The sequence below is a fragment of the Aptenodytes forsteri genome, unplaced genomic scaffold (genome assembly GCF_000699145.1).
Source record: "Aptenodytes forsteri isolate BGI_AS27 unplaced genomic scaffold, ASM69914v1 Scaffold241, whole genome shotgun sequence".
NCBI lineage: Eukaryota > Metazoa > Chordata > Aves > Sphenisciformes > Spheniscidae > Aptenodytes > Aptenodytes forsteri.
The window spans coordinates 2,456,401-2,477,988 of NW_008795252.1; the positions used below are offsets into that span (position 1 = coordinate 2,456,401).

A 21,588-nucleotide genomic window follows, 5' to 3' on the forward strand; every position below is an offset into this window, starting at 1 on the left:
GTGTGGGGCGAGACTGGAGTTGCCAAGCAGACTGCGAGCTGCCCCGTGTCACGCATTGTGTCGGAGCCAGCCTGCAGCCTTTGTGGCACCAGGAGAGCCTGCTGTGGGAGCGATGCTGCCTGCCCCACCGCATTCCTCCCCGTCTGCCCCGCACCGTGCCGGCGGCTCCCAGATCAGGCTCCCAGCGAGTGGGAATCCCTCCTCTCCTCCCCTCCCCGTCCCATTGCTGCTCGATTTAATCCCTCCTTTGGTTGGGTTCCTAGCAGCTGTTCCGATTTCCCTGCCCTTCTCCCATCCTGCCAGCCGCAGTTCCCTTGCTCAGCAGATATTTCATGGTGGTTTTGCCATTTTGCAGGGGATGCGGGGGGCAGACAAATACCCCAAATGTTCCTGGGAAAACGGGCAAGAGACGAGGGCGACCACCAAAGCGGAAAAAACTACTGGAAGAAAATTTGCTGAGGTATGGAAAGGTTGTTCCTGCAATAGACGTAAAATGCATATGTTCCCAGAGGGAAGTGTAATGTACTTCTGGGGTTCCCCCAATAAGTATGTATATACCATGCAGCCATAATTTTAATGCATCTCTGAAGTGAAGCAAGCTCAGACTTGGTAGGTGCTTTGATCACTCTCCAAAGAAAATTCTGGCTAAGCTGGAAGCCAAGTTTGGTGAAACAGTGGGTATCACTCTTCCAACCGCCTCACTTCAGATGCAGTTCCCCCATGCAGTGCTACGGGATACGCTCCTGATAAAGAACGCTTTCACTGCGTAGCGCTTGAAGCCAAAATCCTAGCGACTGGAGTCAGTATAGATTTTGGGATGCTTCCCGTAAGAATTGAAATACTGTCCTTGCCAAACTCCAGCCTGCACCCTTCACTTCTTAAAATTTTATGAAGCTATGATAAATATATATGTGAATATATATATCAAACGTGTTCTGCACACTGTTTTTTTCACGGTTTTGCTGTGCGCTGAATAACCACGTTGTCCCCCATTATTCTCCTCAGAAGCGCGTGCATTTCAGTGATGTGAAGTAATATATTTATTGTATCACTCCTTCTCTTTCTTTTTTGGTAGGGAGAAGGCAGAAGAGAACTTGTTAATCCGCGAGACTCAGATAAGAAATGGTAAAGAGATTTTGCGGGGTGAGGGTTGATACGATCAGCTAAGACGGCTCTTAAATTATCAAAGCCCAGAGAGATGCCTTTCTCAGGAAAGGGAGAGTCTTTCTGCCGGTGGTTGGGGCCGAGTTTGGAAGGAGGGGTTGGCATTATAGGCTGCCTTGCAGCTGGGAGCCTGGGCACCTGCGGGCTTCCTATCTTACTGTGGATTAGTTTGGGATGAAGAAATGTAACGTATTGGGTTACACTAGGTCTTGGGGGCCCACCTCCTCACTGAAGTTGATGGAAATGGGCTGTGAATGGCCCTTGCTCCTCCAGGGATGAGCCTGTTTGGAGCGGGTGCATTTTTTCGGACTGGGAAGAGAGTGGGGTCAGTGATGCCAAGAAAGGGAAGGAAGAACCTTTTTGATTCTCCTCACCTCTCCTTCCCGGTGGCCATTGGGCGGCTGAGCTCAATAAATGATGTCTTGGGGATACCCACCTAAGGGTTAATGAGGCAAGCAGAAAAAGCCAGGGGCTCAGCCTGCCCATGTTCCCCCACAATAAAAGGCAAGGGTGGCATTGTCTTTGCCTTGCCTCCTTCTCTTCGCCCTTTGTCTTCAAATTTCCTGGCGGCTGCTCCAGAGCTGGGCGGCAGAGCTGGGTGAGATGCTGGGGGTTTTATCAGATCATTGTCTTCCAGCAAATTGTGTCACTTCAGCTGCGGGGTAATCTGGTGGCACAAAGCAGTGCCTCAGTCCTGATTGCTTTTGAAACAAGTCGCCCATTTCAAAACGAGTCCTGGCAAGGGAAGGGGAAACGAGAGGGCAGGCTCTGGGGGCAGCGTGCAGGTAAGCTCCCCACTGCAGGTGGGCAGGGGACAGATTCCCATAGCCAGGGCGATAGAAACCAGCACATGGTTGGTCCTTCACCATCACAGTTACCAGTCCCCAGTACATTAACCTGAGCTGAAGCCAAGGGCGGGTTAAGCTGCACGCTGGCCTGTGACCTGGAGCTAGCACACGCTTGCTCTGTGCTGCTACTGCGGCACAGAGGTTTCCGACAGAGGGCAGGTGGCTGGAGGGAGGCTGCAGCTCTCCAGTCTTCTGGGGCAACCTGATAGCTCGTGTGCCGGAGCCGCTGGCAGCTCAAATCCACAAAGGGTCCAGGGTCGGGTTAGAGAGAAAGGGGCTCTGTTTTTTGCTTCTTTATATTTTTCATAGTTAATTTGCTTGAAAATGCGGTGAGAAGCTGCATGACATCTGCCACTGGGGGTGGTGACCATTGCTTTCTTTCCAGTAGCCTGTGGTTAGCTCTAGAAAAGTCTAGAGGGATCTGAGAACCCCTTAGCTTGAAGGGGTTTGAACCAACATCTTCCCCCTCCCCAAAAATGGGCCACAACGTTTTTCGCTTAGAGAGCATCCCAGGGCAAAAGCATGCAAGTTGCAACCCATGAGGCTTCTCTGCTCTGTGTAAACATTTGTGGAGCAGGAACCACATTCCCCCTTTCCAGGTGGGTGTTCCAACCACCACGCGAGCGAGTCCTTCCTTTGCAATTAATATTCAAATGTTTCTCACAAGGCAGAACAGCTCAGGGTGTCTTGGTAGTTGGGACATGCTTCAGAGCAGTGGGAGATCTGCTTCAGATCCCACTCTGGATCGAGCAGGGATGGGATGTGAACTTTTGGAACTTCCCCCTCATCTGGCAGCCCGATGAAGCCTGTCCTTCACTTCCTCTTCTGTTCTTTCAAGTGCCTGCAAACAAAATGTTTCATTTGGGGAGAATGGGAGGTTTTATTCACCGCAGCAAAGGTTTGCAATGCTAAAAAAAAAAAAAAAAAAAAAAATTGGCTTATTTCAAGTAATATTAATTGTCAATGTTTTTATTCTGCTGCCAGACTAAATCAGACATTTGCATTACCCTATGTCCTGCTCTGGCTGACAGCCTCCATTACAAGCAACAAATTAAATCCTTTTCTCTGGTCCATCATAACTGGAATGGAGGCTTGCTACAGGGATGTCACACTACCCATGTGTTGCAAGGTGCCACCATTACTTCTTCAACTGTGTACTTCCTCTGTGTCTTGGCATCACTTTCGGTGTCGGTAGGGGGGAGGTAGCAGTGCTTCTGGTGGATCAAGAGAGCTTTGGGTCTATAGCAAAGAGCATGTTTCCCATAACAGTGGCCATCAGCTGTATCTTTTGCTCTTCCCGAGCCCAGAGGAGAGGAGAAGAGAAGAGAAGGGATAAAGAAAAGTTGTTAGTCATAACTGCTGTGGAGATAACATCCTTTCATGTTGTTGAAGGGTCCCAAGGGCCTGGCCGTGGGACATGGTGGCTGCTGTGTCAGACGGAAGAGGAGTGGAGGCAGGTCACAGAGAGCTTCAGAGAGAGGACTTCCCTTAGAGAGCGGCAGCTCTACAAACTCTTGAGTGAAGACTTCCTGCCGGAGATCTGCAACATGATTGCACAGAAGGTGAGGAGACATGACATCCTGTTTACCTCTCTATGACCGCTTCCAAGAGCATGGACGTTTGCTGATTGAAGGAGAGCTAAATCCAAGCAGACCTCACCCTGTCCCGCTCCCCCCACTCCAGCCTGCAAGTGTCGTGGATGCAGGGGCTGTTTAGCTTGTGTATGGGGAGAAAGGCTCTCCCCATGGAGTGGCAGGGCTAGAGTCGATACTTAAGGATCTGGTTCGTGATTGCACAGCAGCATGGGTAGGACGGCTGAAGGGGTTACTGTCTTCAGCCATGTTCTGTGTCCCTTTTCTGCTAGCAGGGAATCTGTCTGCTTTTGAACTGCTGCGATTTACAGCCTAGCTTTTCTATGCAAACTGCCCGTGATTCCACTTTTACTGCCGTTTCTCAGCTGGCTCTGCTGAAGGGGCAGTGGCTGCTTTAGCTGTCCTAGCTAAATCTGCTTGAGCTGGTATGTCAGAGCCCCGAAACTCCGAAGGGTATTGTCTGTCAACTGAATGTTTTCAGGTGGGACAGATTTGGAACGGGATCCTTCGGCTAGATGGCTTTGTAAAACGGGCTCTGCAGTCAGCGTGATGTTCTTGGATTGAGTTCAGTTTGCTTGTTTGCTACCCTTGTAAAGCTAATAGGGATTTCATGGTCACTTCTAGCCCCCAGAGTTTCTCCTGCCAGTATCACCCATGTGCCCTAATTTCCTCCACTTTCTTTTTCCTTCCCTTAATTCTCAACCCTGTTTCAGGAGAAGCGTCTGCAGCGGACAGAGTTTTCTCCCAGGTGGATGTCTGACCATCAGCCCATCAAACCAATCAAGCAGGAGGTGAGGGGGGGTGCGAGGGGGAGGACGACGGAGGGAGGCAAGAGCAGATGCCTCCTGGGGGAAAAAATAAACCGCAGCATCGCTATTCAGTGGGAAGGAGTCATTTGAAAGTGCTTGTGCTGAAAGAGAGATGGGTGGTAATGCCCGTCAAAGGCAGGCTGACACTCGGGGTTTCTATGGCGAGCAGGGAGGTGCTGCCCTCTGGATCGCAGAGGTAACCGGCCTTGCCGCAGACTCCCGGTGCAGCTGCATATGGAAATCTGCACTCAGTCTGGGGAATTCCACTTCAATGAAAGTGCTGGCACATTCGAGGCAGTTCAAAGAAAAGTTGAAGAAGGATGAGAGGGCTAGAAGAACCGGCTTACAAAGGGAAATGACAGAAATTCAGCCAAGGGGAAAACGTGAGGCTGCAAACACATGAGGGTGTAGATAGTGTGGAGGGAGAGAAGAATGACTGATGCGGTACGGAGCTGAGCTAGGAGGGGGTCAGCTGGAAATGGAAGTCACAATTTAGGCTGCTTAAAGAAATGCTTATCAAACTGCAGCCTTGTCAGCTGAAACGGCTCGTTCCGTGCCTCTTCACCCTCATCTCCTCTCCACCCCATCAGTGTAACAGCGCTGCCGCTTGCGGGTCTGTGCAGTGAACCAGACCCAGGAAAATGACTGGAGTTAAATATAACCTTTTTCTTTGGTCGGGGTTATTTTTAACGTAGATCAGCTTTCCGATCCAGTTCACCACGCAGCCCCCAACAGTCACGCTGGCACAGCCAGGGGCATGGTATGGTGGAGATGGGGGGTCTTTGAACTGGCAACTGCTACCCAAAGCAATCGGTCAGGCAACACGGGATTAGCTTTGGAGGAAAAAATTGGCTTGATTCTATCAGGCTGTGGCATAATCTCTCGTTGTAGATGTAATGAAAATGTAGTTACCTGGTGTTTTGTCAGACCCTGGGAAATTAAACTGCAGGGAATATTCCACATGAGCCAGGGTCAGGGGTTCCCACAAAACAAAGGGGAAAGTACAGTTCCCCACAATAAATATAATTACTTAGAATAGATAAATAAAAGGCAGGAAGAACCTCTCATCAAGCCGCAGATAAAAGCCTGCCGAGAGGAAAATAAGACCCCAGCGATGGTCAGTTTGGGGCCAGAATTGCTCTCTGCAATGCCCACCATGCAGGAAGTGCAGGGACACGTGTTTGTTCACAGGCAGCAGAAATCCCAGAGGAGGATGAGAGTGGGAAACACATGGAGCCTGAATGATGCTAATCAGTACCGCAGGTGCTCCAGGTCTGCGGTGGCAGAGGGCTGTTAATTGCTGCCTGTGGGCCAGTGAAACGTTTCCAGTGAGCGGGGGGCCCTCCCCAGCACCCGCTGCACTGAGGCATGGGGAGCCAGCCAGCGCGAGGGTGGCGACGCTCCTGCGGGCTCCCCAGCAGGACGTGACAGTCATCCCTGCCGTGGGGGAGCCAGGGAAGGTGCCAGCATGTCTGATGGCTTGTTTGCTGAGCAAGGGGTGGGCAGCAGGCGAGTCTGGGGGAGAAAACCTCAGCCCGGTGCAGGGGTGACCCCTTCCTCCCAGCTCCGCAAGCTGGATGCCGCTTCAGTCTGAGATATAACTGCTCCGTAGGCTCCTAATCCTGCAGGGGATTTCTCAACAGGTGGTTCAGATTAGCTCCTCATTAAAGAGCCGCCTGAGCAGCACCCTCATTAGGGCAGTGCTGCGGAAACCGGAGCAGGGAAGGTTTGGAGGGCGAGGGGCCGGGGCGTGTGGCTGGAGGGGGCCGGGGCGCCCATGCCTCCTGGCCTTCTGCCCCTGAAGCCTGATACCCGCTGTCTGGAGAGCAAAGCAAAAGGCAGAAGTTTGGCCCTTTCGGGGTCCCAGGGGGGAAAGGCAGCAATGTTGTGTCCTGGAGTGCTCTCTGGCGGAGGGAAGGAGGCGGTGATGCCGCGGTCGCAAATGAGAGGGGTGGTTTTTTTCTTCCAAGTGGGGAAGAAACTGGAGAAACGTCCTTTTGCCATGTCTTCTTTCAGGGAGGAAGCTTAACTTGTGTTGGGTTCTTGCTTTTATCGTTCCCATAGGTGTCTGCTTCCATCACATCTAGTAGGAGTTTACTTGTTTGTGTTTGCTTATTTTTTTAACCCTGAGTTGAGCACCCTCATCACCAATGGGCTTAAGTGGGACACCAGGCAGTAGGTCCCTCTGAAAATCTGGCTATTTCTGTGTCTGAAGTGTCTCGAAGTGCCTGTGCCAGCATTGCTGCTGCCCCCCCAGCGCTGCAGGGAGCAAGTGCCGTTGTCACGGACATGTGCTGCAGCCCTTGGTGCTCCCTACACTGCTCTTGTGGTTTCTGCTTTTCCCTTTTCTTCTATTTCTAGATCTGCTAGGATGACATCCTCTCCTTTGCTTCAGATTGTCCCGTTGCTTTGTCGATGCTGTATTTGTGGTGGGTTGATGTGGAACGTGCTATAGATTCTGTGTCGCGCCATTACAGTATAGGGTGCTGAATGCACCCTGCAGGCTTGGAGAGGTCCTGGTGTGAGCACTGCACTGCGGCTTGGATGTTGTGTGCACATTTCTGTAGGACATGAATGGTGGAAGCTGTATGAATCCAGGGAAAGGGAAGGTCTGACCTGTGTGCCAACAGTTGAAAAAACTAGTGTGGCACACCAGGCAGGCTTAGATCTACTGGCTGGAGAATCTAGAGGCTGATGGTCACATCCCCAATAAAATATCTTGGCGTACCAACTTCTGATGGCTGGTTCCTGCTCACCTCTTTCTCTTCCTAATTGCTGCAGAACCTGATGGGTTTTGGTTCCTATTGCAATTTAAAGATTGATCAAGAAAGTTAAAAGGTTAGGGGGAAACTAGTTGATGATGATCAGGGTCAGGCCTGAAAGAAAGATGTTTGCAGTGCATGAGATGGTAGAGTGGTTGAAAAAGGATATGAAAAGACTCAAAAGTGGAAATGAAGAACCCGGTTCTGTAGGTTCTTGACCTCTTGTACTTGGCATAGCAGTTTCAGTCCTGGGCATCCTGGTGTTTGGATATTGATCAGTTGGAGGAAAGGTCTGAGAGAGACAACTGGAATGATTAGGGAGCTGGAAGGATTGCTTTATAAGGAAACATTTAACCTAATTACAGAAACATGGGAGTTTTGTGTAAGTGTCTGAGGAAGCCCATAAAGGCTGGAACGCGGCTGAAAAAGGTAATTTATGCTTGTCCAGAAGAGCGTAACTAGGAATAATTGAATGGAATGAGGGGATGAGAAATTAACTTTAGACTGAATGCAAGGAGAAGCTGGCTAACCTAAAGGCGTGTGGACTCACAGAATGGTTTCCTTAGGAAGGCGGTAGAAGAGTGAAGTACTAATATTTGGCAAAGATCTGAAAAGGAAAAGAAGATGGGCAGAGTTCCCTTGTGGTGAGATTGTGCTGTGGGTTTCACCTAAAAAGATCAGCACAGAATAGGTGTTTTTGCTGTCCAGCTTGTCCCTAGATGCAGGATATGGTCCTAATGTCGTCAAGAGTCCCATCACTCTCTCGGACACTTCTCCATGGCTGTTGATGGTTGAAGCATGATTCTCTTAATACATTGTTGCTGCCGGAGACAGGGAGATAACACACAATGCTCATCCACGGAGAGCTGCAGGGGGAGATTGTAGGGCAGTACTGTGTAGGGGAAAGGGAAGCGGAGGGGGAAAGAATGTAATTTCTAGGCGTTCATCAGAACACCCCGAGGTTCCACTTCTAGGCAATGAAACAAGGACAAAATAGTAATCATGGTGCCAGATTTTTTTCTGGGGACTAATAATGGGCCTGGAAAAGTTGATGATCTGAGCAGCAGCCAAGGGACCCCAGCTGATTGCTAATCCTCAGGAAATGCCTTCTGCCTAAGTAGTGGTTGCTGGCTATTCCCTGAAAATGAAGGTGGAGAAAACTGTATGCACATTGTTCTTTTCCGGTTGATATTCCCTGCTGATAAGGCACACGTATCTTGGTCTTGCAGAAGTCAAAGAGGTGGGAGTGGCTGGTAGATGACCAATTCATTTGTCTTATAATTAAATTAAGCTAATAAAGGTAATTCCACACTGCTATATACATACCTCGCACTTTATTGGAGAAATAGGAGCTGGTCTGGGAAGCCTGCAGTCTAAGTAGGATCAAACACAACCTTGCAGCCTGCTGGCAGTGGGGAGGTGAGGAAGTGGGGCAATAAAGAGCCAAGCGTCCTTGAATGAGAAAACTGGTTTGGGGACCCAGCAGGAAAACTGTCCAAACAAACAAGCAAGAGCTAGTTCAGGAGAGATTAGCACACAGAAATATGGCAGGCCTTATTTTGAACAGGAAAGGAAAACACTCCAAACGATACCTTGATGCAAGGCTGTACCAGTCTCTTTTCCTATCCTAATTATCTGTGTTTTATAGCAGAGCCAGGTTGGGCAGAGCAGTCCTTTCTGCTCATGCTTGCAACTCAGGGCTCTGCTAGCTGGAAGGGGTGGAGGTGTTGTGTGGGGGTGTCAACAGCCCGAATCCTTTGCCCAGAAGGGAAATACATGCGGTGCGTCCCTGGCAGAGTGGCAGCTTGTCTAACCCATCACTTCTCCTTCCTTTGTCCCTGTATCAGTAGGATTTCATTGCTTGACAAATAACTTTCCTTTAAGTGTTGCTTTTCATCTGAGAATTCATTGTACAAATCCTTTTTTTTCCCTTCATTTTTTTCCCCCAGCCATTCATTGTAGGTATGCTTTAATACTTGCTCAAAGTAAACCTGCCTCTGCTCAGACTTCAGTAAGCCAATGCATTACAGTTTTTGGTGCACCATTTTGTCACAGGTAAACCCGAACGTGCTGAGTTCGATGGAGAAGCAGAGGCGCAGAGAGGAAGAGGAGGAGCGCCAAATCCTTATAGCAGTGCAGAAGAGGGAGCAGGAACAGCTGCTAAAGGAAGAGAGGAAGAGAGAGATGGAGGAGAAGGTCAAAGCAGTGGAAGGTACGTGCAGCCAGTGTGAAGCAGGGGTGGAAGTTTTCAAAGCCAAGACTGAGATCTTGAATTAAGATCCGCCATTTGCATTCCTCCCCTGCTAGACCTGCTAACGGGAATATCTTTTCTTGCACTTACCTTGGATAAATTGGTCTATCTCCCTCGCTGTCGGTGGCTGTTCTCTAGTGCACCCTTCAACTGTGTCATCTTCCTTAAATCATGCTTATTTTCACCCTTGCTCCAGCTGTACTTTTTTTTCCTGCTATTCATGTTGTTCCATTCAGTTCTCTTCTGTCTCCCCACTTGCCTCCTCATGGATTTCCCTGTGTGCAGGATTAGCTGGCTTTGCTCTTGCTGAATAGCATTTGGTCCTTTTGGCCCAATGCATGATGAAAGAAGGATTCCCTTTGAGGAGAAAGGGAAGGGGACAACAGGGGAGTAGCAAGAGTAGCATTTTTATATTGCTACTGGCCTTATCAATTGGAGAACTCAAGATGAGGGCACCAGGCTAAACAGTGCACCAGAGGTGGCAACTTCAGGTGTTGGTCTTGGTTTTTCATGGTTTTGAATTAAATGCTGATTTAAGCTGTTCTGCAAGAAACAGCCGTGTTGTGTTTAATATATCCGATCGAGGCACAAACAGCAGGCATTCAGCCAGTACATGTAGGCACTGGTGTCTCAGAGCAGGCTCATTTCTGACCACCTTCTTTGTGTCAGCCTCCCTTACGGGGATTCCTTTATCTGCTGCTTTTGCCACAGTGGCTGGCTGGGCTGTTGCAGTTCCAGGGAAAGGCTGAACATCTTCAGAAAACTGTGGTGGTAATGTGTGGCGGTATCAGTATTGTGAATCCTTAAGTGGATAAAGAATCAGAAAAGGAAAAAAGATTAAGTTCATGCAAACCTTGTAAACTTTCCAAGATGAAACAGTCTGCTACCAGATGTTTGGTAGCAGACCAGATGTTATCTAAGAATAGTTTCTTTTACCTGCTTACCTTTCTAACCTTTAGAAAATCCAATTACTTGCTTGGCCTTCATATATTCCTGGTTGCCAGTCCTAGCTAATCTGGTGCTTTAAACTGAGAATCATCCAGTTTCCATATCTGCCACAGATATCTGTTTCACCTTGGCAAATTGCATATTCTCTGTGCTTTAATTCTCCATCTGTATAGACAAAATTAATCTTGAAGTTCTAGAAGAGCTGCAGAGATAAATGTACCTGTGAAAAAGTCTTGTTTTGGTATGAGCCATGTCCTTTTCTGGGTAAGTGCAATCACTACATCATCTGATGCAAAGGCACCAGAGCTACTCAAAGAAACTGGCATGGGATTGGGCAGTAAACTGTTTCAAGCCAATTTAGCATACATTCATGCTTTTCTTGGCAGAGATGCTTTTATTTTGGTTTGTGCCATTTTTTTCAGTTTAGTTTAAACTTGTCCCTAGTAAGTTTAGGCTAAGTCAGGAGAAGCCTCCTTTTAAGCTGGTGCAAAAGTTGTTTGGAAAGGTTATTTAAATGGCTGACTTGTTTGGTTAAATCACTGCAGTATTTTTCATTCGTAGAAACGGCAGCTATCCAGGTAAAACTTTGGCTTCTTAAACATCTTTCCTTGTTGCCAAGCACACCCTCCATTAGCATTTACTTTCATGACAGTTCTTATGATGGACAGAAAGTGATTTGAAAATGAAGTCATTTGTTTTTCTTGGTTCAGACTTGTTAAAACTGGACATCCGTTGACAGAGATTTTAGAGTAACAAAGATTTTCATGTATTTTGCAGTCTGTTTGGGATTTAACATTAATTTTGTAAGGTCTTCTGTAGAGGGGTGATGTGAAACACAGGGTGAAATATCTGCTCTCTGATGAACTTCATCAGCACTTCACTTGCTTCTTGGTTTTGGACTGTATGCCTGTTTTTAGATCACATTCCAGTTTCCAGTCTGGGATTTCACTTCCCCACACTCCAACACACGCCCCAGGTAGCGAGCCTCCTGCTGGGCCCATCTGTACTTTCCTGAATTTATGAGTTAAAGCAGCTTTCTAGATTTCTACCACAACAGCAGGTTGGAGTTTCCCAGTTCTCTTCCCAGATGCTGCTCCAACATTCTCTCTCGCACATATGACTTTCTAGCTGTTTGAGGTACTTTTTAGGGCACTGGTTAGATTTTGAAAGCTGCTGGGTAGGACTCAACCCAGACCAACAGCATGACAACGAGCTCTGCCAGTGATCTTTAACATGCTATATTAATCAGTTGCTATATTAATCACTTGCTGTAGTAGAGGGACCTGCCATTGATCCTGACTGAGCTCCAGTCTGGTACCAGTGTAGCGCTCCCTGATTCCTGACAGTTTACTAGGTCAGATCCTTGAGGGATTTTTAAAACCTACATCACCTTACCTCTTGACTGCTGTTGCCATGAGATTTTCCTTTTGCTGCCCAAATCATCGCCTCATGTTTTTCTCAAGCTTTCTCACTCAGGCATCCATTACAATGTCATCTAAGTAATGCTAATTTTACAAAAGAAGCATGAAGTACTGAACTGTGCTTAGACAGACTCAGATAATCTCTGTTAACTGCCATTTGATGTTGGACTTCTCATCATTAAATGTTATAATAGATGCTGTTAGATTCTGTAGGACATCTTAGATGCAAGTCCTGTCCTCCCAACTTCAGTGCTACCCAGAGTCTTCTAACGGGAAATCTGGACTTTCTTTTACCAGTCTTGGACATATCTGGCCATGGATCTCCCTGGAAATACCCACCTTGTAGCTATTCCTAGTTTTCTTGGGCCCTCAACCCCCATTTTTGAATGACAGAGTAAGACGGTAAATTAATACTCTTCCACCAGAGCTGGTGCTTCTTGAGTCTTTGGCATTTTCCAAAGATGGAGCCTCTGCTAGAGAGTATTAGCCAAGTCTCCCCCATCTTTCTTTCACTCTAGGTGTTCCCCGATGTGGCCTGTTTTCTGGGGTCTTACTCCTATGACATCTCTCTTTGAACATTACTTTCACAGAATTCTGCTCCTACAGAAAGTTGGTACAACCGCAGGTGTTTAGCAAGTCAAATGAATTCAGATTTCCTATAAGAAAAAGGAAATGAGGTTCATAAGAGCCCATAAACTTTCTATTATGAAGCAATCTGTTAGCCAGCTGTCTGGTTGCAAACCACAGGTTATATTACCAGCGTTGCTTCTTCCTGCCTTTCACCTCTTAAACCAAAGCTGTCCCAGTAGCCCTCCTGTATGGCAGCTTGCTCGCTCTGGCTGCTGCCCGTGAAGGCTTACCTGAGCAATCTTACCAAAGCTAGCCATGGTGGTGGAAGATATTAATGACCCCAGTTACTCACTGCCACCCAGCTGGTAGAACTTCACCCTTCCCTCGGCACTGCTTTTCATCCACTTCAGTGCAAAACCAGCTGCTTTGGGCTCACCTGGCTGAGGTGAAGCATCTGAAGGATGGTAACTTAACAAGCCAGCTCTTTCCATAGTGCTGATCTATGCCTAGGTCTGTGCATTGAACTTCTCCCTTTGTACCACACCGTGGTCAGGAATTTGTCTGGAAGCTGCCTAGGGGAGCATCTGTACCACAGTAATGCTTCAAAATCAACGATTGTAAAGTCAGGGGAAACCATGTTGATGGTGCGCTGTATTCTCACCTCCTCTGCTCCTGTGCTGTTGCTGCTTTTGCTGAAAGAACAAGAATGTTTCACTGGAGTTCTTGAGAGCTGCAGGAGCTGCCTTCGTTTTCCCTGCAAGATGTTGTTGTCAACGATTGACTCACCATCCCTGGAAGTATTTAAAAGGCGTGTAGATGAGGCGCTTAGGGACATGGTTTAGTGGGCATGGTGGTGTTGGGTTGACGGTTGGACTCGATGATCTTGGAGGTCTTTTCCAACCTTAATGATTCTGTGATTCTATGACAAGGAGTGCTGAATTGTTTTTCACCTCTCCCCTTTCCCCACTGCAGAACGGGCTAGGAGGAGGAAGCTTCGTGAAGAGCGGGCCTGGCTGCTGGCACAGGGGAAGGAGCTCCCCCCTGAGCTTTCCCACTTGGATCCAAGTTCCCCTACCAGGGAAGAACGAAGGACCAAGGATCTGTGAGTATGCAGCTGGGCATGCAGCATGCGAGTGCATTGAAGACTACTTCAAGTAGTCTACTACAAGTATGCATGGTGGTGGTTGACGGTTGGACTCGATGATCTTGGAGGTCTTTTCCAACCTTAATGATTCTGTGATTCTATGACAAGGAGTGCTGAATTGTTTTTCACCTCTCCCCTTTCCCCACTGCAGAACGGGCTAGGAGGAGGAAGCTTCGTGAAGAGCGGGCCTGGCTGCTGGCACAGGGGAAGGAGCTCCCCCCTGAGCTTTCCCACTTGGATCCAAGTTCCCCTACCAGGGAAGAACGAAGGACCAAGGATCTGTGAGTATGCAGCTGGGCATGCAGCATGCGAGTGCATTGAAGACTACTTCAAGTAGTCTACTACAAGTATGGGAAGGAGAGGAGTGTGATCGTTCACAGGAATGAGGAGGGAGAATTGAGGTTGGAGAACAGCGAGGACTAAGCTGAGAAACATCTGGATTTGGTCCATGCTAGAGGAGTGTTTGTGATGAAGCCTATTTGTCAGCATTATGGCAGTGTGCGTGGGGTGGAAGGGAAGATGAAGTACAAGAGCATGTCTTATATGTCCTCAGTCTACATATTCACTGTTGTGCTTCCCATTACAGCTTTGAACTGGACGATGAGTTCACAGCCATGTACAAAGGTTAGTCCTGCCCCAGCTTTCCCCTTTGCATGACTTGCTCAAAGTGAAATACTCTCCTGGGCGTGTGTGTGTAACCATTCACCTTTCTTTTGCTACTGCCAGTTCTAGATGTGGTAAAGGCTCACAAGGACTCTTGGCCCTTCTTGGAGCCCGTTGATGAATCGTATGCTCCCAACTACTACCAGATCATTAAGGTATGGAAGGTGGTCCAGCCATCCTGACTGAAACACTCTGACCAGGATGGAGTTTTTTGGAAGTGTTTTGAAGTTTTGTGGGCTGTGTTACCCTCTCAAACTGCATGACTCCAGTAGTCCCTTCTAGCCTTACAAGTCAAGGAAACCAAAGATGAGAGGCTGCCTCTCAGGAGAGCAGCCTCCGTTCCCCATCCCCTCTCTGTGAGGAAGCTAGCTATGCAGCTTTGTAAGCCCCACTACACTTGCTGTAACTGAAGGGAGATTTTGTTGTGTTTCAGGCCCCCATGGACATCTCTAGCATGGAGAAGAAGTTGAATGGAGGTCAGTACTGCACCAAGGAAGAATTTGTGGGCGATATGAAGACCATGTTCAGGAACTGTCTTAAGTACAATGGTGAAGGCAGTGGTAAGAGCAGTAAGATGCTAAGTTTGTCTATTTGCAGTGCTCAAAGCAAGCAGTGATCTCTTCCTACTCACCAGTACTTGATTTGTGCTTATTCTCTTTCAGGGTATTTTTGGGAGGCCGGACGAAAGAGTAGGAGCTCCTGAGTAATAAGGCCTGGGGTTTCAGCGAGGTTTTTAGCACAATTTAGTCATGCTGAATTGGGGCATGGCATACTAAGGAACTCCCATGTTGGTAGATGGTGAAGGCAGAACAAACAAAGAGAAGAAAGTCTGTTTCTTTCTGAGGGCATTCCTTCGTGTGCTTGTGTGTGTCTGTGTGCCCCTTTTTCTTATAATATCTAACACAGACTTTGAAAAGCATGGGAGTCTGGTCAGCTCCCAGGGTTTGTTGAATACTGCAGAAAAGTGAGGAATAAACCAGACCTGTAGTCCTTTGAATAGAAAATGTAGTTTTTAGGTTCCTTGGCTATTGAATGAAAAACATGAGTCTGCAAATGGGAAACCCTGGGTTTAATTGCCATGCCAATTAAAATTCTACATGTTGCTTAGGTAAGAAATCAGTTCCCATATGGTGGGTCATCACTGCAGACTGTGTCTCACCAGCACCGCCTTGAAAGGGAAAATAGAGCTACCCGGCTTGTCACTGTGGGCCCCAAGTAAAAGCATTCCTGCACTGCCACTGGGAAAGCTCTGTTTCCCAAGGAACTTCAGGGTTAGTTTAGTGGAAATAACTGTAAAGTCATTTGATTCAAGCCCTTGTCATTAACACCTCTCACATGTCTTTTCTTTCCTATCCACTCCAATGAAAAGTAGGACCCCCTCTGAGCAGAACTGTCCTCTGGAAATGATGCGATGAGGACACTGGTGTTGGCAATAGCTTTCATGTCAGGATCAGCAAATGCTTTAGAAACTGTACATGGATAAACATGTTTGCTGATTTTCCTCTGTAGCATACAGCAGAGAGTTGAATGAGTCCAAGAAAAGCCTCTGAACGTAATCAAATATCATTGCTGGAAGTTCACATTCCTTCTTTCAGCACTCTGCTGGCTAACTGTGCAGGTCACGCATCTCTGCGAGCAGAAGTGGTGCTTCTCGTAATGTAATTCTTGGCAGTATGCTGGAACACTGAGTTAATGCTGACTCTGCAGGCCATGCTGCTAATGGTACTTTGTCATGCCTATGTGCCTGTCCTCTGGTGGGGTTACCGAACAAATCTGATGCTGCGTTGCTTATCGAGTTTAAGAACGTAAACCAAAGTCAACTAGTTAGAAACAAAAGTCTTCCTCAAAGAAACTTTGTGGAGGGGATATGATTTATCTGATGGGGAAAGTCTGATGTTGCTTAATTGTTTCTCTCTATAAGGCTCTGTCCCTGATGTTATTGGGGTTTTTTTGACTGCAGAATATACCAAGATGGCTTACAACTTAGAAAGGTGTTTCCACCGAGCAATGATGAAGCACTTCCCTGGGGAAGATGGAGACACAGATGAGGAGTTTTGGATCAGGGAAGATGGAAGACGAGAGAAGAGGAGCCGTCGGACTGGCCGCTCCAGCACAGGCAGTGTTTGGACTCGGTCACGAGACCCAGATGGACCAGGCAAGAGGCAGCAACGCCTGGAAAATGGAGGAAAACCTCCACCATATCGAGCTACTTCCAGGGCTCCTGCTTCTTCCTCCTCTTCCTCTTCCTCCTCCTTCTCCTCGTCCTCTGCAGAGGATCCAAGTGGCAACCCAATGCAGCCTCCTCGAGAAGTGGGCCCTTCCAATGGGCGAGGTTTCCCTCGCTCTCTGCAATACGGCGGCATGCCCAGCCCTGTGCCACATCCCGGCCAGATGGTAAGGAGCAGTTTCTGCTGTTCTTCACCCATCAGGCCTGTGGAGGGAGGGGGGTAAAGGGGAATGAAGCTCTCTACTGTGAAATCCCTATTGTGTGGCAAGAACCTTTTCCCAGAGATTAAGGGTCAGGGCTATGGTTTCTACAACTGAAACTTTTCAGCCCTTAGATTTAAACTGGTACAGTTTGTCTTTGCCACACTGGCTGGGAAGAGTCTCCCTAACGTTTCCCATGGCCGGCATGTCCCCGTGTGGGCTTGCGCCAGCCCTGGTTCCCCCAGTTCTCTTCTCTCCTTGGAGAGTTACCCCATTGTGCATGGAAAGCAGTCACATTTCCTCTCAACCTCCAGTTTATGATGCTGAACAAGCTGGTCTTCTTTTGTCTCAATTGTTTACAGATGCCTGGTAACTTTGTGCCATCTGTGTACTACTGCATTTCGTGCCTTGAGTGTTTATAAAAGCGGTAAAAAAAAACCAAACACAAGGCCACCCTGGACTGCAGCAGTGACCTCCCTTTAGCCCAACATTTCTTCTCTGAATGCCACCTGTTCTGCCTCCCCTCTGGGCTGTTCACAGTGATATCTTGTGGTATGGCATATCAGCTGCTCCTCTGAGATCCAGGCTACCCCTTGCCCTTTTAGCTAGAGATCAAACAAAATTTTTAGAGTGATTCTTGTGATGCAGATAGTGGGAGGGATTAGGAGAGCTTGAGGCAATGAGTATTTTGAAGGAAATCCAGCACGTTCCCCCATCATCCTGCTTGCATACACTTGTGGTCTGCTCCTCTCCTTGGAGAAAACCACTGCCCCCTCCGGTCTTCTTGCTTGCTCCCAAGTAGTTGGGTGGCAAGTGAGTGTATCGCAACCTTGAGCGCAGGGACATGTGGCTGGGGTGTGAGAGAGTGGCTTTGGCAGGGGAGCTGTGTCACCTCGTAGGAAGGAGACTACAGGTATCTCCAAAAAGCCCATCTGCTTATCTGTGTGATTCCTCCAGCCTTGGCTTCCCCTCACCTGCAGCAGTTCTGCTGCTTTTCTGCGCTTCACAAATTTTTTTTTTTTCCTCCCTCCTGCACTCCTCGTCCCCCAGAGACCAGCCGTGCCAGGAACATTTGGTCCCCTGCGCGGATCGGATCCCACGAAACTGTACAGCTCGCCGCGAGTGCCTGAGCCCCATCCTGGAGACCCAGTCCAGCAGCACCAGCACTTTGCCGTGCAGGTAAGAAACGCTGCAGCCAAGGGATCCAGCACCCCGGAGACCCACAAGTCCCCTCCACTCCTTGGTGCGATGGCTCTCACTGAGACCCACCCAATCTCCCTCTCTCCCTCTTCCCCAGCCGGCCGTGGGACTGAGCGAGCACCGCGGGCACAGGCTGGCCACCCCGGAGAAGCAGGCGTGTGCAGGACCGACCCACGTCACCGGCCTCGGCCACCGGCCGGGTGCCCTGCAGCTGGGGCGCGTGAGTGGCCCCCCGCCCGATGCCGTCTACCCGCCGGCCCAGTTCCAGCAGGGCTTCCTCCCCCCAAGGCATAACGGGCCCCCCGTGAGGCCGCCGGAGGGCTCAGAGGTCCCCCCGGGGCACATGTATCGGCCCTACAAGTACCTGAACCCTGCGCACCCGGCCCTGTGGAACGGCAGCCACAGCCCCGCTAGCCAGGGTGCCGTGGGGCCAGAGGAGAAGGCACCTATGGGGCCGGGGCCCTCGCTCCAGCCCCGCGCCCTGGGTCATATGATGGATCCCCGGGCCATGAGGCCGCCGCTGCCTCCCAGCCAGTGGACCGAGCAATCAAATTTCCTACCTCATGGGGTGCCTCCCTCAGGGTATATCAGACCGCCTGGGAAAGCCACCGGCCAGAGGATGCCACAGCCACCAGCCGCTCTGTTTGGGGGACCACCTCAGGTTCAAAGAGGGTGCCAGGGTGGGGACTCCATGATGGACAGCCCGGAGATGATCGCCATGCAGCAGCTGTCCTCCCGTGTGTGCCCGCCGGGTGTGCCTTACCACCCTCGCCAGCCACCCCCGCCGCACCTCCCCGGACCCTTTCCCCAGCTGGCTCACGCTGCCTCCACCGCCGGCGTGCAGCCTCCGAAACCCATCGTGGGGAACGGGAGCTCACAGGATCCCACTGGTCAGACCATGGAGTCGGAGAGCAACCAAGGTAACACCTTGAGCGCCCGCCTGCCAACGCAGCAGCCCCTGCCTGTAGCGTTTGACCTTCCCTGCCTGGCCCTTTGCTCGCTGCCAGACATCCCTCCTGCCTGCTGCACAGCATCACCGTTTCCCATGCCGGGGCAGAACCTATGCCTGCCGGCGTGTGCTTGTGAGGAGGGTGAGGGAGCACCCCCAGGCCAGCTTTGTTGCTCTTGGGCTCCAACCTCATAGGGTCCCAAACTTAACTGTCTTGCAGATGCGCAAAACCTGTGTCTGCAAATGTGGTTTTATTTGGATTTGTGCCATTAGAGAAGCAAAAAATATGCCCTGACTTTCAGGCTTACTGGAGTCAATTTTAAACAGTGGCTGAGGCTCAGCAGCAAAAGCAGGGTTTTTTCTAGAAAAGAATTAAATTCTTGACTAAAAATTGTGGGGGACACATTTTTTACGCATGTCTTTTTTAATCTAAATTGGAATATATTTTCTGTTCCAGCCATCGCTTAGATTTTTCTAAGATAGTTTTGTTTCACTGTAGCCTGCCAGAGGTCCCCTCTGTCCCAGCTATACCTGCAAGTTATCAGCTTGCCATGGGGTGCAAATGCAAAGCATAGGCTGTGATGCTTCTAGAGCTCACTTGGACTTAACATAAAAATTGGATCTGCAGAGAGTTAGGTAAGAAAGACGTTATGTGAATAAATGGTTTAAATACACTCCTTTGGGTAAGGAAGACGTTATGTGAATAAATGGTTTAAATACACTCCTTTGAGTATATGTCAGTACAGCTTCTCCTCTGAAATGCACATGTGCCTTATGAGTTTAATATCTCAAAGTCTTCACACAACATTGCTGCCCAAAAGCCACTGAGCAGCCATGTCAGTTCAGGTGGGATGGCAGCGTGTTGTGCGTACCATCGCAAGTTTCTTTCTAGTTGAATTTAATTCATTCTAGCTGGTAAACTAGAGATCAAAAAAAACCCCTTAAAAATAAAACAAACCTAAAGTAGAGATCAAAAAACCCCAGAGATCAAAAAAAAATTTTTTTTTTCATTAATTCTAGCTGGTAAACTAGAGATCAAAACCCTTGCATCTTTTATCAATCCCTCGTGTGCTTTGCACTAAGAGGAAACTCTTTCCTTGTGTGGCATTGCTTAAAAGTCATCATCATTTAACTGCTCTGGATGTAGAACAGAGACCGGGGGAGGACGTTGAGTGATTGCAGGGCAGAGTAGTTGCATCTCCAAATCACAGTTGGTTAAAATACAGCTGTGATCGGCTCCGCAGCATCTCAGTGTGTGGTAGTGCTTCTGCCCAAGCTGTGGGCAGGTGGGGTTTGTGGACCAGAAGGGGCAACGCAGCCTGAAATCAAGCTGCCCTGGCTTCTTATCTTGCTGTCATGTGGACCCCACTGTGGTATTTCCCAACCCTGCCTCTCCATTAGGCAGCCTCTGCACACCCATGTGTCAGACCAAACCCACGTGTGCAATGTTACTCCAGTGGAGGCGTGACTTATCGGTGGCTTGCAAACTACAGTGTGCTTGTATCTTGAGGGTTCAGTCCACATATGCCATCTTTCCAAGAGAGGTACAACCTCATGAGTAATTTTTAGAGGAGCTCTTTTAAAAAAAGCAGCTACTAAATGTCACCCAACTTTGCAAAAATGCACTTCAGAATTGCTAAGGGTCTCTGAAGGGAAGACTGTGCTGGGTGTGGGAGGGAGGCTGCAGCCCCGCAGAAGAGCAGTTGTCCTGGTGCCATGCTCCGACAGTCCTGTAGAGAGGTTTGAGTAGAGGACAGGGTATTGTAGGCTTTGGAGTATGTACTTTGAAGCCTTCAACGGAAGGACGGTTGGACTCGATGATCTTAGAGGTCTTTTCCAACCTTAATGATTCTATGATTCTATGACCTTCACGGCTTTAGGAAGTCACTCTGTTTTCTCTTCCATTTGCACAGTTCAGAAAGCAGGGTGCTTTCTCCATCCAGATGTTAGGGACTTGTCGGACAGAGATGCCCAGCAACTTTGGGTCATCAGCAAAAGAGGATGCTGAGAGGCTACTTTGGTAGACCTGGTTAAGCTGTCAGGAATTAGCCTTTGGCACGTGTGTTTTGGGTGAGCATGAGTAGGCGTGTGTATGTGTCGGGTGGGGAGGGCCGATTTCTGAAATTAGACCGATGGGTGACTTTTTCCCCCTCTCTTTCTAGTGGAGCCACCAGCAGGTGTGGACGAGAAGGCTCAGTGCATTGGCATTCCCGACGGGGCCTACGCCAAACTCCTACCTCATCCCAAGCCCCCGCTGCCCATGGAGTGCACCAGGCGCACCTTGCCCCCAGACGGGGAGGGGGACAGCTCTGGCGTGAAGGGTGACCTGAAGGCAGGGCAGGGCAAGGGCACATGGCCGACGGAGAGTGGCTATGCTGGCGGCCCGGGCTGCGTGAGGGACCTGGTGCCCACCTCCGAGAGAGGCGGTCCCCTGCCTGAGAATGGGGCGGCTGGCGAGGGGCCAGCAGGCAGCGCCGAGGGGAAGGGGCTAGCTGCCAACCTGCTGGAGAAGCCCCTCTGCAGTGGGGGGAAAGCTCTGCCTGAAGCAGCCGTGCCTTGCATGGGGCAGGGCACCGGCCTCCCCGGCGTGGACGCCGGCTCCATGGGGGCTGCCCCCAACCAGTTCCACCCTCTCTACATGCCCGGTCTGGAATATCCAAATTCAGCCAGGCGGTACCACATCAACCCAGGCCTGCAGGGGTTCGGCCCCATGATGGGGGGAAAGCCACCTCCTCCCACCTCCCACCCCCAGCATTTTCCCCCGCGGGGCTTCCAGCCGAGCAGCGCCCACCCCGGTGTCTTCCCCCGGTATCGGCCCCCCCAGGGCATGCCCTACCCCT

At 49.5% G+C, this 21,588-nt stretch overlaps 1 protein-coding gene across 1 annotated transcript in view; it reads left to right on the top strand.

Annotated features, from left to right (window-relative positions):
- The window catches only part of LOC103898725 (cat eye syndrome critical region protein 2), a 47,908-nt gene that overhangs the window by 24,191 nt on the left and 2,129 nt on the right, over window positions 1-21,588 (top strand). Inside the window, 14 exon segments of the mRNA XM_019471977.1 lie at window positions 304-460; window positions 1,076-1,125; window positions 3,405-3,574; window positions 4,318-4,395; window positions 9,231-9,387; window positions 13,338-13,467; window positions 14,096-14,133; window positions 14,236-14,327; window positions 14,606-14,732; window positions 16,133-16,566; window positions 17,650-17,778; window positions 17,897-18,719; window positions 20,911-21,585; window position 21,588. The exon segment at window position 21,588 is cut by the window's right edge and continues 708 nt beyond it. Of these exon segments, the coding sequence (XP_019327522.1) occupies window positions 304-460; window positions 1,076-1,125; window positions 3,405-3,574; window positions 4,318-4,395; window positions 9,231-9,387; window positions 13,338-13,467; window positions 14,096-14,133; window positions 14,236-14,327; window positions 14,606-14,732; window positions 16,133-16,566; window positions 17,650-17,778; window positions 17,897-18,719; window positions 20,911-21,585; window position 21,588 (3,061 nt within the window).